Source organism: Octopus sinensis, linkage group LG3, assembly GCF_006345805.1.
Source record: "Octopus sinensis linkage group LG3, ASM634580v1, whole genome shotgun sequence".
Classification (NCBI taxonomy): domain Eukaryota; kingdom Metazoa; phylum Mollusca; class Cephalopoda; order Octopoda; family Octopodidae; genus Octopus; species Octopus sinensis.
This window is the reverse complement of record NC_042999.1, coordinates 154,000,747-154,018,586: the sequence shown is the minus strand read 5'-3', so window position 1 is coordinate 154,018,586 and position 17,840 is coordinate 154,000,747. Positions and strand designations below refer to the sequence as shown.

The window sequence follows — 17,840 nt, the reverse complement described above, 5'->3', positions numbered from 1 at the left end:
ATGGGTTGAAACAATTGTAGTGAATAATAAAGAGTTTCATGAATTTAATTTCCTTACTCTCATATTTCGTAAATTCTACAGACATGAAGGGATTTTTGAAGCAAATCAAGCAACATATATTCATGCTGTTGATGACATCAGGTATGCCGTTTAATGCCCATTCACTGGCTCAGAATGGCATACTACGAGGTGTATATCCAAATTTTAAATTATTATTTAACATAGTTATGACGTGTGTGTACATGTCGGGTTACCCAAATAAATATTTAGAAGTCATCATCATCATCGTTTAGCATCCGTTTTCCATGCTAGCATGGGTTCGACAGTGCAACTGGGCCTGGGAAGCCAGGAGGCTGCACCAGACTCCAGTCTGATCTGGCAGTGTTTCTACAGCTTGATGCCCTTCCTAATGCCAACCTCTTTTAGTGTAGTGGGTGCCTTTTACGTGCCACCGGCACGATCGTGGTCGTTGCCAGCCTCCCCTGGCACCTGTGCCGGTGGCAACCAATCAGTGAATTATGTTCACATGGAATGCACTCTACACTACTTGAATGTAGGTATGATATTAAACCAACACATGTTGCTCTAACACAGTAACCCATACGGTCAACCAACACTGTCACCTGCTCCTGACAGTTCACACAGTTCTTATTTTATTGGGAACTGTTAGTCCACTTTCAGTGATGTGGAGGATGTACAAGGTCCTCTCTTAACACGTGCATATATGATAATGGTGATGTATATGAAATGGTCATCTTACTATCCACAAAACATTTGTCGGATCTTGGCTGTAGCAGAAGGCACTTGCCCAAGGTACTGTGCAGTGGGACTGAACTTGAACCCACATGGTCACAAAGCGAACTTCTTAAACATTCAACTATGACTACACCTATATAGACATACACACATTACAGAAATTTCAGTTTGTGAAATCCTTGAAAATTTTTTTGGGTTAAGCTTAATGCCTTCTTTTTGAGTGTGTATCTGCACGTGTGTGTATCTAATGAATTCTCACATTTGCAGTTAAAAAAAAAAAGAATATATTTGCAGAATCTTATATCTTACCTACAATGTTTTTGACCCTTAGCTTTAAGCTTTAACTCCCTAAATGAACCTTACCATAAAAGCAAAAACTATCTTTTTTATTGCACTCAGAGACAGTATTTGCCCATTATTATCAGTTGTATATTTTATTTTTCCTGCTTGCAATTCCATCCAGGTCAAGATGCAATGTGTAAGTAACAATGCACAGTTATGATGCATGATACCCCTTTTATTCTTGTAGAATGATGGACTTCCAATATCTCTTTCCCATCTTCTCAGATCCTTCAGTTATCTCTCTGTCTCTCTCTTTTTTTACTCTTCTCCTTCAGTTCCATTTTAGCTTCGTGCAAGTAACATTGCCACACGGTTTCTTTTCCTTCTCTTTTGTTCTTTTACCACTTCTATAAATTCTATTTTACTTCTTTATTCATATTGTCTGATATTATCATTTTATTTTATATTAATCCTTCAGCATTCTGTCAAATGCAATGTTTATTTATTCTCATTGTTTTGAATTAATCATGCATAATCTCATAGCTTCGAAATTTTGATTATGTAATTGCTTATTTTTAGAATGACATTGTGAGGTAGGTTTAAGAGGCCAGATCTTGCTGGTTTGAATGCAAAACAGGTTGTATTTCAGTGGATATAGCCAGTTTAAATGCTAAAGGGTTACATGTATATATTGTGTATAACATAGTATTCTGTATTGTTATACAGTGCTGGTTGTTTTCCTTAAGTACAACTACTTTTACTGAATCTATGAAGACTGATATATAACTATGGAATTATTATTATTGAGTGAGAGAGCAGCACATGCCATCAAAGTAACGCTGGGGTACAAATATACAAAACCTGATATACCTATCATGAGTATCTTGTCCAGTAAGGGTACATCAGGCACATGCATCATGGCCAAATGTGCATGACATGGTGATCTCATATCAAGTTAGACAGTGCATGACTTGCAGGTGGGGCCCAGTTAGAATTTTCTTCAGGTGAAGTAGCTTATCCTGCTCAAATGGTCCCTGAATAAGGGTTGTTTAAGGATGATGTGTGAAATGCCCATATTTCAAGGGGGGAATTATTCCAACCCCAAACAATTCCTTTCAGCACACAGCTTTCACATCACCCCTCCTTTATCAGCACAGAACATGGAATGAAATGGTGATAGTAATATATAATAAATGAACATGCCATAACAATTGTAAATAACAAAATTATCCAATTTGCCACATGTCCTTGGTAAATTGCTGCATGGATTAAGTTTTGGCTAAAAGTTATACCTGCTTGTCACTTGCTCAACTGGTGTAATTCCTCTATCTGTCAGCTTGTGCTTCAGTGAAAATCTCATTTTGTTTATCACTAAACAACACAAATGTTTACTGAGTAACGTCCTACCCAACCCACGTCATATTACCTTATATTAAAAGTTATCATATTTAAATTGAAATCGTTACAACATGAATAATAGCATAAGATATCAGCTGGCTGACACCAACACGTGCACACACACACACACACAGAGTCTTATATAGTATTATATGTGAAGATAGAGATATTCCAGTAAATCACACCAAAGCTTTCACACTCTTAGATATATAGAACTGGTAATGTCAGTGATGTTTCTTGCTTTAAATCATTCTGTTGCTCTGAATTAATTTATTCTTCAGCTGCTTGTAAATGAACAGAGCTTGCTAGAAACAAATTCTTTATTATATTTCTTCATTTACATTTCTGGTTTCTGCCTTCATTGTACAATATATATATATATATATATATATATATATATATATATATATATATATATATATATATATATACATACACACACACACGTGTTTTTCTTTTTCCCCCCTCTCTCTCCAATCTGTTTTCTCACCTCATTCCTCTTTCTAGGCTCAAAACATCAAAGACTCTTCCATTTTTCCTGAGTGTCAAACAAATACACCTTGTTTGTTATTCTGTCACCTCTCTCTGTCTTTTATTTTTTTGTACAGTTTTCAACCATACACACACAATTTTATTTCTCTGTCCTACCATTCTGAAGAAGAGTGGATGTTCGAACTTCTTTTATTCTCATTTCCTGAGCATCAAACTAATACCAACCCCGTTTATTTTCCACCTTTGTTGTATTTTTTGTCACTTTTTCACTACACACATACAATTTACTGTTCCATTAAGGTAAAATCACCAATAAATGTACGCCATCCATTGAGAGATAAACATCATTTAATTCACATGCTGTAAAGGTACAAGCTTCTAATAGGTTTCTGGCTGTGGAAATTTATGTATAGAAAGGTTTGTATAACATACCTTTTGTCTCCATTATTGCCTGAAGTTTGTTTGGAGATACAAGGCATGTTATAAAAATCTGTCCAAACACTTGTTTCCACAGCAAAAAACTATTGGTAGCTTGTATTTTTATACTGTGTACATTAAATCATATATATAAATGTAAGATCCAGGAATCAAGGTGTCAGGAGAAAGTTAGCTTCGAGCAATCTGTAGTAAATATAAAAAGAAATGGCTTTTGGGAACAATAGTAGTTTATTGAAATGGAAGGTTGCGGATTATTTTTTGTTATCGAAGAACAATGAGCAGGAAAAAGTTCTTTTTATATTCCACAGTAGGCGACGAGGGTTGCCAAGTATGTGAAAAAGAATACAAGAATTATGGTGTGAAGTAGGAAAAATCCACTATGTTTCATAGTGAGTGGAACCTCAGAAGTGGTAAAATCCAAGCGAGGTGTATACTGCTGGCTACTCTTCAGGCCATGGATATCTTGATTAGTTACATTGTTGCAAGGAAGTGCAAGTTGATGCAAAGATGATTCAGTAAGAATTTGTGATTGAATCATCTTTGCGACAATGTAACCTTTAACCTAATCATCACTTGTGCTAGTCTCACAGAACCCCCACCACCACTACCACCACCAAACAAAGTACACCTTGTAGAGAGGTTAGTGTTATGAAGGGCGTTGAGCCAAAGAGCCCATGCCAAAGAAGTTGTAGGTGCCATACGCAGTTTTCTTACTCATCAGTTCCTGTGTAACCATCCAACCCATCCCAGTATGGAAGCTAAATGATGATGATGATGATGATGAAAATATTGATTTCAAAGTTTGACACAAACCCAGCACTTTTGGGGTAGAAAATGTCGATTACATCGGCCCTGGTGCTCAACCAGTACTTAACTCTATCAATCTCTAAAGGAAATGTGTTTTGTTCCGTAATAGCCTGTTAAGTCCTTATGTAGAGCAGTCAATCCACAGAATCAGTGGAGCACCAAATGAATTATTTACAGTGTTTTTGTACTGGCACTTTGTTTACTGAGTTCAAATCCTGCTGAAGTCAACTTTGCCTTTCAGTTTTGTTCCATTCTATTTCTCACTCCCTAAATCAACTGGGTAATGCAAGGACGCTAGTATCCCTTTCATCCAAGACAACCACTTCCACTGTATTAGAGGGAAAGAATATAATTAATAAGTTTCTGACATGATATGGCAGTTGATGATGATGATGATGGTGGTGGTGGTGGTAAATACTTGTAGGTTACAAAAATATGAGAAAGTTGGATTAGTTTTGATACTAGAAGACATCCCTAAAAATATTTCTGGCTGATTTTATCTACTGCTATCATCATCATCAGCAGCAGTGGCAGCACTTATCCAGCTGAAAAGTTAAGGGTGAGTGTTAGGGCTGACCTTTTAGCTTCAGCTTTTCAGGTGATTTGACAATTTAGGTTTTTCATTCCTGTTACATCTAATATCATACTTGACATTTGAACACGTGTGTGGGTGTGCTGTGCGTGCATGTGTGTGAGTGTATATATGTATTTATATAATACATGTGCACACACACACACGCATAGATATGGAGAGAGAGATTAGTTGAAGGATTCATTGGAATCCAGGCATATCAACACATAGGAGGCCAGAAAATGTCTAGGTACAATTGCATAGGGTTCACAGGGAGGTGAAACAACCATGAAGGTATCGTATGTTGGTAGGATACTGTAGATATATCTACTGTATCCTGCCAACACATGATACCTTCGTGGTTGCTTCACCTCCCTGTGAACACTATACACACAGAGAGACAATCTTTTACATATATATATATAGTGTGTGTGTGTGTGCAAGCATAACTTTAAGGTTAAAAAGTCTGTTTTGCAACCATGTTGCCTTGGGTCTAGTCGCACTGTGCAGTGCCTTGGGCAAGTGTCTTCTACTCTAGCCCTGGGTTGACCAATGCCTCATGAGTAAATTTGGTAGCTGGAAACTGAAAGAAGCCTGTATGTGTATAGCATAAACTCATTATGGGCGTATATATGTACATGTAGCTATGAAATGTATGTCTGTTTGAAATCACACCTTGTGTAGACAAATGTACCATATGCTTGCATTCTTCCATAGAAACATGGCTGGTATTATACTGTTCCAAGTACAAAGGAAAATGTTACCTTGCTTGGAAACAGGTGAGGGTTAGCTGCAAGAAGAGCATACCGCTATTGACAATCTACCTCAGTGAATTTTTCTGGCCTATGGAAAACCAGATATTAAAATGTTGATGATGATGATGATATCTACATGGCTGTGTGGGGAAGAAGTTATCTTCCTAAACATGTGGTTTGAAGTTCAGTCCAACTGTGTGGTATCTTGAACATGTCTCCTGCTGCAGTATCTTGTACTATAGCCTTGGGTTGACCACCCAACCCCTCCAACCAGCATGGGATTGAATGGCAATTTATTTCTGTGTGTTTGTTATCTTTTCTTATTACTAAGAACCTTGTTAAAGGCAAAATTTGTTCAGCATTGGAATTTAGCTCAAAACTGTATTTAATTGTCTCTACATTTACAAATTCACTTTTAGAATTGTATTTTGTCCTACACTAATGAGATGGTTTGCAAAATGGCTCTACAAGTTTCTCTTCTACCCTTGTATCACTCTTTCCAATTGCATTGTCCACAGACTTCTTGTCTCCTCTGTTGAATCCTGGCATTATTCTGGCATGTTTTTCTTTGATTTTCCTTTATGAATTGATGCCTTTCTGCTAACATTTAAACAGCCTCTTTTTTTTTTTTTTTATCCATATCTATTTTTCTTGTTTTCTTATTTGGCATGACATATGCATGTGTGTATGAATTATTGTTGTGATTTGTTATATTACTATTGTTGTTATTATTCTTTTTATTCTCATCAAGGCAGTAAGCTACCATTTCAGACAAAATGCTTTGAAGTATTTCTGCCAGTTTTTTTACATCCTGAATTCAAATTTACCTTAATTGACTTTGCTCTTCATTCTTTCAAGGTCAATAAAATAAGTTCCATTTGAACACTGGGGTTGATGTAATCAAGTAACTCCCTTATATAATATAATATAAAAAGTACCCAGTACATTTTGTAAAGTGGTTGGCATTTGGAAGGGTACCCAGCTGTAGAAACCATGCAAAACAGACGACAGAACCTAGTGATGCTCTTCCACATGCCAGCTCTTGTTGAACTGTCCAGCTCATGCTATTCCACATATACAAAAACAGCCATACAAACAATCCAACATGCATCCATCATCAGCTGCCCTACTGATATCATTATGGTTTTGACACCTGGGCAGTGTATATCATCAACATCATCATTGCTTAACATCTGTTTTCCATGCTAGCATGGGTTGGCCAGTTTGACTGAGGTCTGGAAAGCCAGCAGCTGCACCAGGTTCCAATCTGGCCTGGCAATGTTTCTACAGCTGGATGCCCTTCCTGACACCAACCACTCCAAGAGTGTAGTATGTGCTTTTTATGTGTCACTGGCACAGGAGCTAGTAAGGTGGGTCTGGCAATGATCACGTTCATATGGTACTTTTTATGTGCCCCCAGCACAGGAGCCAGTCTTGGGTTACTGGCTTCATCCACATTTGGTTCATGCTTTTTATGTGCCACTGGTATGGGAGCCAAGTCAGGCGAGCCTGGCAACAATCAAGTTTGGATGGTGCTTCTTACGTGTCATTGGCACAGGAGCCAGTCAGGCGGCACTGGCATCGACCATGTTCAGATGGTGGTTTTATGCATGCTCATCACCATTACTGTTTTAATGCCTGTTGTCTATGCCTGTGCGAGTTGGGCCATTTGCTGAGGCAGATTTTCTCTAACTGTTTGCTCTTCCTGTCACCAACTCAATTTGGTTTCCATGTAAGATAATTCATCATGGCATGGCATACTTAAGCAGGATATTGGAAATGAATAACCCAGCTTGTATGACAGTGATGCTCATTTACAACTATCACATGATGTCAAGTCAAGAAGACACAAATATACATACACTCACATGCACATAGATGTGTCCACACACATATGTACATAGATATATATGCATGGATTAATGTGTGTTTGTGTGTGTGTGCTGTTATGGTAACAGGTGATGGGGATGGGTGTTGATACTATGTATCAACAAAGGGTCCACTTTCTAATTCCTCTGGAGTGAAAAAGAAAATCCCTTACTTGAAAAATAGCTGATGGTTGGCTACAGAATGAGCATCTAGCTCTCAAAATATTATAGAATAAAAGGTATTAAACAAAACAGCCTAACTTTGGCTGCAAAATTATGGGGATGATATTGATGAGGTTCATCTTCCTGTTTGATGGTAACTTGGTTGAGGCACATGTCTTAGTGGTTAGGGGATTTGATTCATGATTGCAAGGTTGGGAGTTCAATTCCCTGCGGTGCATCATGTCCTTAAGCAAGACGCTCCATTTCACATTGCTCCAGTCTACACAGCAGGCAAAAATGAGTTGTATTTTAAAAGGCCAACCTTGTCACATTCTGTGTCCTGCTGAATCTCCCTGAGAACTACGTTAAGGATAAGTGTGTCTATGGAGTATTCAGCCACTTGCATGTTAATTTCATGAGCTGGCTGTTCCATTAAACAGATTAACTGCAACACTTGTCATTGTAACTGATGGAGTGCCGGTTGTTGACTGTAACTTGTCTTACTGACCTGTTGAAGGATGATGGGAGACAGTAGACTTCAGAAGGATTTGAGCTTGAAATCTCAATATCATTGCATATAGGTGCAGGTGTGGCTGTGTGGTAAGAAGCTTGCTTATCAACCACATGGTTCTGGGTTCAGTCCCACTTCATGACGCCTTGGGTAAGTGTCTTCTACTATAGCTTTGGACTAACTGTAACCTTGTGAGTGGATTTGGTAGATGGAAACAACTTAGCGATTCAGCACAAGAGACTAATAGAATAATTACCAAACTTACAAAGACTAAGTCCTGGGGTTGACTTGCTTGACTAAAAGGTGGTACTCTAGCATGGCCACAGTCAATTGACTGAAACAAATAAAAGAACAACTAAACACTGCAATGTCCTTTGCTCATTGTTCTTGCAAACTCTACCATGTACAACGACCTTCGCTAAAATTTTTTTTTGCCTGTGTTACAACAGCTGACTGAAAGGTCAGATGTGAGAATGTTTGTGTAACCAGTTTTTCTGCTATGATGACATCCTGTTATTTTTCGATAATTTATTTACAGATATGATAGCAGCACTGATGTGATTTGATTTCTGTTTAGCTCTAACTGCTTATAATATCATACCTTGGTAAATGTTAACCTGTGTTATCTGAGATACTTATATTTACTTGTTTTGTACTCGAGGGGGTTCCTCTGTTGACCCTTGTTGCTGTTGTTGTTGCTACTAATCTCTGATCAAATGACTTGTTGGTGATGTAAACTGTTCTGGTCACCGTCACTAGGTTCAGGGTTCAAATACCACTGTGCTGCACTTAGGACAAATGTCTTCAGCTCCAGCATCATATTGAATTGACTAGTGCCTTGTGATTAGAATTTGGTTGATGGAAACTGTACAGAAGCACATTATATATATATATATATATATAATATATATATATATATATATATACACACACACACACACACGTGTGTTTATATGTGCACATGTATACACATCATTATTTAACATCTGTTTTCCATGCTGGCATAATTTGGATGGTTGAGGGCCACACCAAATTCCATAGTCTGTTTTGGCATGATTTCTACAGCTGGATGCTCTTCCTAACACCAACCACTTTACTGTGTTCTGGATACTTTCTATGTGGCACTATCACCAGTGTTTTTTATTTGGTGCTAAGTAAAAAGAAACAAGCAAGCACAGAAGGTTTTAGATTATTGTGCTCAAGAAATGGGAAAAATGAAGGCAATGTGTTTTATTTTTTAAGCATGTGCTCTTCTTCTTATAGGAAGGATAAACAAGGAGAGTGGTTGGTATCAGGAAGGACATCCAGCCAGAGAAACCATGTCGAAGTAGATGGTAGAGCACAATACAGTCATTGGACTTGTTGGATCCTGTCAAAGTATCCAACCCATGCCAGCATGGAACATAAATGCTAAGGAATGGTGACTACCTGGCGATCAGCAGTGTTCCCTTCGTCCCATATTAGTCAACCATCACTGAGCATAGATTACAGGTTTAGCATTAAATGAAGTAAATGGTTGAATCAGTAAATGAAGAAATTTGGATTCAACTGATCATTCAGCATTGATTTTTATGTTACAAATGAACGTAATTGAAACAGTTGTTCCTAAAAAAAAAACACAAAAGTACCTAGATTGAAACATTTTTGGAAAAGGTCAGCGAACAAATTAAGATGAATTTCATCATCTCTCTTTCTCTCTCTCTCTCTCAATTGTATTTTTTCCTTTGTTTTCTATTTGTAACACACTAACTTTATTCCAGTTTTAAAATGTAGTCAAATAATTCTGGGAATTATCATTATTTGCCTTGACTCTGGTTGGGTCTTGTTTTGTAAAGGCAGTGAGCTGGCAGAAACGTTAGCGTGCTGGACAAAATGCTTAACTGTTTTTCATCCACTACTACGGTCTGAGTTCAAATTCCACTGAGGTCGACTTTGCCTTTCATCCTTTTGGGGTCGATAAAATACATACCGCTTGAACACTGAGGTCAATGTAATCAATTTGTCCCCTCCCCCACACACAAAATTGCTGCCCTTGTGGCAAAATTTGAATTTATTATTATTATTATTATTATTATTGATATTATTAAGGCAGTGAGCTGGCAGAATCGCCAGCATACTGGACAAAATGCTTAGTGGTATTTTGTCTGTTTTTACGTTCTGAGTTCAATTCTGCCGAGGTCGACTTTGCTTTTCATCCTTTCAGAGTACGAGTAAAACACTGGAAGAGACTGATAAAATAAGTACCAGGTTTAAAACAAGAAAAAAAAAAATGCCGGGTCAATTTGTTTGACTAAAGTTCTTCAATGCGGTGCCCCAGCATGGCCACAGTCTAATGGGCGAAACAATGGAAGCCATTCCACCACCACTTTCCATTGTAATTTTTTTTCTCTTTTCTTTAAACGTAGTACCAAACCTTTTTTGAGGATAAATTATGTTGGTAGTTGATGAGATTGGTGTCTTTGAGAGAAAGAAGCAGTCACTTCTGTATGATTGAAAAGAAAATCAGAAAATAAAGAATTGCAGCTGGTGCAGTTTTGTTGAGATGGAGCCTTAGTCATGCAAGCAGACTTTTTTTTTTTTTTTACACCTTTGAAATTCTATGATGCAGATATTTCTGATAAAGTGTTTTGCACCATCTCAGAACCTCAATCAATATTCTGTGGCTGACATAAATTTGAACTTACTTTAGAATCAATAATTATTTTCGTTAAGGGAAGAAGCAACTGTGCCCAGAACACAGGTGGAGGATATATGAGATTGTTTTATCACTTGTTGTTTAGCCCATTTCTTTTTCTTCACCTTCTGTCTTTCGTTTCAGTCATTTGACTGTGGCCATGCTGGGGCACGGCCTTGAAGAATTTACAATCAAATGAATAGACCCCAGTAGATTTTTTTTTTTTTGTTCCTTTTCAAAGACACTGTTGGTGTCTTTTTCTGAACTGCTAAGTGACACCAAGGTGGGTCGGTTTTAGAGTGTAAACACTTACACTGGTTGTCAGATGGTTGTTGGGCTTATACACAGAAGCAAACACACTCACACACAAATAAACTTCTTTCAGTTTCCATCTACCAAATCCACTCACAAGGATTGGTAAACTCAAGGCTGTAGAAGAACATATTTGCCCAAGGTGCCATGCAGTGGGTTTGAACCTGGAACCATGTGGTTAGTAAGCAAGCTTCTTACTACAAAGCCACATCTGCACAATATAATCAGTCAGGTTAGAGTAGAAATATAATCAAAGGCTTTCTAATTGTGATTGCTTTTTTTTTTTTTTTGCTTTTTTTAACTCACTTTTGCAGGTATGTTAGCGTCCTTCTTTTTAAGCATGGTAGGATATGTGCTATTTCTAGCAAGTCATGTCACCATTTAAAGAAATACAGTTGAAGTTAAAAGTAGTTCACACAGAATAGTGTGTGTGTGGTGGTGGTGGTGGTGGTGGGTGATTTTCTGTTCCTTTGAGAAATAATAGACAGAGATTGTGCCCCTAATCTTTCACAAGTCAAGGCATTCATTCAGTCAAGCCATAGTTAGTTAAGGGTCAGATAAACTGTTAAGAAGAATCGGAAGATAAACTATCAAAACTGTAGCTCTTTTGATGCCAAACCAGCCTGGGGTTGCCCCTGGATCTCAGCTACAAACATCCTGTTTTAACATGGTCTAAATTAAAACTTCACATAGAAATTTCATGTTAATTTATGTTCCAGATATCATCATTTAATGGTCACTTTCCTATGCTTGCATTATTCAAATGGTATTTGTTGAGTCAGATTTTTAGCTCATGGATGCTGCTGGATGCTCTTCCAGGTGTCAACCCTCATCTGTTTCCAAGCAATTTTGCTGTAGAAGACAGGAAATGAACAGCACCGTTAGTATGATTGTGATGCTCATTAAGGATCATCAATTGATGTGAAGGCAAGGGTACGCAGAAACACCATACATCCATATACATATACACACACACAGAATTAGCTTCTCTCGGTGTCTCTAACATATTCGTTTGCAAGCCTTTGGTCAGTCCTGGAATATAGAACACACTTTGTCGAAACTGCTATACTGTGACTGAACCTGAGGCATCAGGTTGGAAAGCAAGTGTCTTAACCACACCTTCACCTGTAGCCATACCTGCACCTATTGATTAAATAAATAAATCCATAAATTAATAAATAAATAAATAAATACATTGCTTAGGTCATTATGAACTGTTGTTGTATCTAGACCTGGATGGCCATTAGGTCTTTGTTAATGGCTAATAAATTGATGAAAGTAATTAAGGTTACAATCAGAAGATAGAGGAAAAGAAAAAACTTTCTTAGGTAGATAAATAATGTGTTAGTTTTTTTAATAACAATTTTTAATGATTTTGCATTAAAATTATTGCAAAAATCTGGTTATAGCAAGTTTATTTTTAATGACAGCCAAAGGTTAAACTAACTTCAGTTTCTAATATATTTTCAATAGCTAACTTATTCATATGAAACAAATAGTATGCTCTTTTTAGATCGTGAGGTTGATTTTAAAATTGATATTTCTTTGAGACATACACTCACATGTACATACATGCGTACTTACCTACACATACATACCGACTTACATATTCACACACACACGTGCATAGACATACACACACATACATACATACATACATCCACCCACCCACACATATACATATATATTCACATATTTACATACATATCTACACATACATAACGACTTACATATTCACACATACATATGCATACTTACATAGGCACACACATACATACTTACATAGGCACACACATACATACATATATCCACACACACACACATATATATACATACATATTCACATATTTACATACATGCATACTTATCCATATGTACAAACCTAATTACATATTCACACATATGCATTGGCATACACACACACACACACACATACAATGTAGCAGGTTTTTTTTAATATTTTTATCTTAGAATATTAATGAAAGCATTATGAAAGCTAAAGAACTGCTCTCATTTATATGTAGATATTTCAATGATGACATTAGTTTAAATATAATATAATTCTCAGCACCAGATTAATCAGAGACTACGTTAATAACAACAAAAACAACAGCCTCAGATATTACATTAACACTACTTTATTTGGGGAAAATATATGAAAATGTTATGCAATGTTTTGTTTGGAAATAGCATTCACAGGTGTGACACATAGGTGAAGGTATGGCTGTGTGATAAGAAGCTTGTTTCCAAACCACATGGTTCCAGGTTCAGATCCCCTGCATGTCACCTTGGGTAAAAGTCTTCTATTACAGTCTCAAGTCATCCAAAGCCTTGTGAGTGGATTTAGTAAATGGAAACTGAAAGAAGCCCATAACACGTGTGTATATATGTGTGTGTCTTTGTTTGTCCCTCACCACCACTGGACAACCAGGGCTAGTATGTTTACATTCACATAACTTAGCAGTTTGGCAAAAGAGTCTGATAGAATCAGTGCCAGAATTAAAAAGAAGTATTTGGGTCATTTCATTCATCTATAAGTTCAAGGCGGTGCTCCAGCTTGGCTGCAGTTTAATGATTGAAACACATAGAAGATAAAAGATGAAAAAGCAGTTTGTTAGTGTGAGTATATCTAACACCTGGAGTGGTGAGTAAACTTCATTTTGGTCTTCACCAGATATATTTCTAGGTGCAGATGTAATCAAGAATCTCACTTGTGAGCCGAGATTTTGGGGTCAGTCCTACTGCATGAGATTTTGGTCAAGTATCTTATGCTAAAGCCTTCATTTGATCAAAACCTTAAAAATGGATTTGTTACGGGAAACAGAAAGGGGCGTGTGTATGTCTGTGTTTGTGTGTCTCCTTGTCTTGGCATTGTGTGATAGTTGCAAAGGAACATCACCATCATACAAGCGGTGTCCTTTGTTTCTAATCTTATTCAAAAATGTGTGTGACCATGATGAAATATTACCTTGTTTGGAAACAGGTAAGGGTTGGCAGCATGAAGGGCATCCAGCTGCAGAAAATCAGCCTCAGTTAACTCTGTCTGACTCTCATGCAAGCATGGAAACAAAGGTGTCCATTGTTGTAATACTCCATGTATTTAAAGCATTAACACTAAGTATTTAGAATTTTGTTTTGTTCAAATAACACTGCCATTTGCTTTATGAAGTGATAACTTAATTTTAGCATTTAAACTGGCCATATTTGGCCAAAATATTCTGCCTGGTTTATGTTTAAACTGGCCAGATCTGATCCCTCATACCTATTCTACAATGTCATTCTAAAACAATAATGCATGATTAATTCAAAACAATGTGAATAAATAAGAATTATATTTGACAGAATAATATGAATGTCAAAGAAATTATATATATATATATATATATATATACATACATACATACATACATACTACACAGGGTGCGATGGGTAAATTGTTGCCATTCTATATTTTTAATTTTCTCCATGCGCATTGTCTGTTTTTGATTTTGTCGACTACACAGGATAGTAGGATCAGTTGGGCACTGTCTATGAGAAAAGCAGCACCGTGACACAGTTCACTCTGCCAGAAATTTGGGAACGACATGCTGTACTGCTTGGCATTCGTGCCAGAAGCTCCAATATGAACATTTCAAAGTGTTTGGGTGTCAATCTGAAGACAATGCAATTTGAGAACATGAACCGAAAGTGCTAAAATTCAAACACCCAGTCAACATCATGATGTTTGGAGTGATAACTAGTGATGGTATGTTATGCCTCCATTCATCTTTCCATACGACCTCAGACTCAACACAGAGGCCTACATCGAGACCCTGGAGGAGGTAGTACTGCCCTGAGGGTGGCTGCTGGAAGACCCTATGTCTGGCAACAGGACTCTGCACCATGCCACACAAACAGGAGAACACAGTCATGGCTGTCAGACAATTTCTGCGACCACATCACCTCTAACCTCTGGCCACCTGACTCCCCAGACTGTGACCCCCTTGATTATTATGTGTGGGGTGTCGTTGAGTGAGTGACCAGCAAAACTTGTAACACCAAAGATGAACTGAAGGCAAGGATTATGGGAGCTTCCACCAACTTAAACCAGGAGACCGTCCAGAAGAGTTGCAGGAGATTCTGAAGTCAGCTGGAGGCCATTGTTGAAGCCAATGGCGATTTTATTGAATAAATTTAATCTTTAGTCTTTCAAGATATTTTTATGTAGGTTTGGTAAATATATTTGTTAAAATGAGATGTCAGTGTTATTTTCACTTTTGCATAATTTAGATGATACTTTACATATATATATATATATATATATATATATATATAAACAATGTATGGTAACAATCTAATTGAAATACTTTCTTTTCTCTTCTCTTTTCATTTTCTTTCATCATCTTTTCTTATTGTCAAAGAGCATATGCTCAAAACAAAAGATTTTTACCTTCCAGTTTCCCTGAGCATAAACTGTTTTGTTTATTCTTACCTTGTCTCTTTTTTTTTTTTAAACTTTTGCACCACACGCACGTGCGCACACACACACTAGTTTTAACCGTCGTATGACAGGTAACTTACAAAGTACCATATTTTCTGGCATACAAGGCACACTTTAATTACCATTTTGCCTGGTGGAACAAGATCTGAAGGAGAGAGTTTTATCTTTTAAGATGAAGTCCAGATTTTATTTTGTTATGTATGTAAGATTGCCTGGAAAGTTCATGAGATTGTGAGACTTGGTTTTTGTAGCAACTTTGTGCATCGTTGAAGAGAGGATGAGGAAGCAGGTTGTGTTTCTATGATTTGAATAATTATGGAGTATAACTTTGGCATGAGGTTACTTAGTATCAGGAGTAGAATAGACATTATCTCTGACACAGCATTCACATTACTCCATCAAAAGAAATGCTTATTTAGTCATATTGTTTTGAATTAATCATGCATTATCTTGGCATAGGAGTGGTTGTGTGGTAAGTAGCTTGCTTATGAACCACATGGTTCCGGGTTCAGTCCCATTGCGTGATACCTTGGGCAAGTGTCTTCTACTATAGCCTTGGGCTGACCAAAGCCTTGTGAGTGGATTTTGTAGACAGAAACTGAAAGAAGCCCATCATATATGTATGTGTATATTTTTGTGTGTCTGTGTTTGTCCTCGCAACATTGTTTAACAACCGATACTGGTGTGTTTACGCCCCCGTAACTTAGTGGTTTGGCAAAAGAGACAGATAGAATAAGTACTAGACTTACAAAGAATAAGTCCTGGGGGTGATTTGCTCAACTAAAGGCAGTGCTCCAGCATGGCCACAATCAAATGACTGAAACAAGTAAAAGGGTATCTTGTAGCTTTGAGATTTTGATGAAGTAACTTAATTTACTGTTAATTGTAGGATTGGTGTGAGAGGCCACATCTGGCCAGTTTGAATATAGTACAGATAGAGTATTTTGGCCAGATATGGACAGTTTAAATGCTGAAGGCTTAAACTCCTCATATATTTAACCTTTTAGCATTCAGATTACTGTATCAAATGTAATCCTTATTTAATCACAGTATTTTTGATTAATCATTTGGCATTAGGAAAGGCATCCAGTTGTAGAAACTATGTCAAATCAGACTGGAACCTGGTGGAGCTCCCTTGCTCGCCAGCTCTGGTCAAGTCTTCCAACCCATGCCAGAATGAGAAACGGACTTTAAAAAGAGAAAAAAAAAAAAGAAATGCATTATCTCACAGCTTTGAGATTTTGATGAAGTTGTTGCTTGATTGTAAAATAACAATGGAAGATAGGTGTGATTGGCTGGCCCTGGCTGGTTTGAATATAAGACAGGTAGAATATTTGGGCTGGATATGGCTGGTTTAACCCTTTCATTACTGTATGTATTTTGAGATGCTCTGTGTTTCTTTCAATTAGTTTAAATATAACAAAGAATTTAGCGAAATAACTTAGTTATCATTAACCCTTTCGTTACCAACCCGGCTGAAACCGGCTCTGATTCTGAGTACAAATGTCTTGTTTCCATAAGTTTTGAATTAATATCTTCCACCAAACCTTAGTCACAATTTATGTTCCTAACACTAGCTGAATGATAACTAACATATTTTACTAAATTCTTTGTTATAGTTAAAGTAATTGAAAGAAACACAGAGTATCTCAAAATAAATACAGTAACGAAAGGGTTAAGCTAGTGTTAGGAACATAAATTTGGTGGAAGATTTCAATTCAAAAGTTATGAAAACAAGACATTTATACTAAAGAGCCAGAGCTGGTTTTAGCCGGATTGGTAATGAAAGGGTTAACTGTGAAAGAGTTAAATCTACAGTATTTTACAAATTTATTTTCCCAGTCTCAGCTAAAACAGAACTCTATCAGGTTTGCCATATTTTCATCAATTATAAACTTCTAAGCATTTTCATTCTATATTTTTGTTCCAATGTCATTCTGATGAGACTGCTGTTTGATTAAATGCTTTGACTGTTCAATCTAATGTCTGTTAACTGTTTAATCCCTTGTGTTAACTTCTTGCCCTAGTGTGTTCACTACAGTGTGTTAATTGTCCAACCAAACATATTAACTGTTTGATCTACTGTGTAAAATTTCCCTGTCTTGTTTTTCTTAACTTTCAACCCAGTATTTTAACAGGTCAGTGTAATATCTGATAACTATTCCATCCAGTATATCCTCAAATATTAACTGATATGTCACCCCTTTTGTTTCTTCTTTACCTAAACCAATCCATATTATTTTTGGTTTTATGAGATAAAGGGAAAACTGTCAAAATCAGATAGAATAAGATTTATTTTCCTAAATAAGCTTTTAACTATTTTATATAGCTAGT

General features: G+C 36.9%; 1 protein-coding gene and 1 long non-coding RNA gene across 11 annotated transcripts in view; one reads left to right on the top strand and one right to left on the bottom strand.

Moving 5' to 3' along the window:
* The window catches only part of LOC115209078 (adenosylhomocysteinase-like 1), a 469,217-nt gene that overhangs the window by 247,266 nt on the left and 204,111 nt on the right, over window positions 1–17,840 (top strand). For 4 of the 8 annotated variants that reach the window (XM_029777176.2, XM_029777181.2, XM_029777180.2 and 1 more), the window contains one exon: window positions 1,220–1,234. The exons of the other annotated variants lie outside the window; for them this stretch is intronic. In XM_029777176.2, coding sequence (XP_029633036.1) covers window positions 1,220–1,234 — 15 coding nt within the window. The remainder of the gene's footprint in view (window positions 1–1,219; window positions 1,235–17,840) is intronic. 8 annotated transcript variants of the gene reach the window in all.
* Window positions 1–17,840, bottom strand: part of LOC115209079 — a 308,087-nt gene that overhangs the window by 262,368 nt on the left and 27,879 nt on the right. The window lies entirely within an intron of this gene.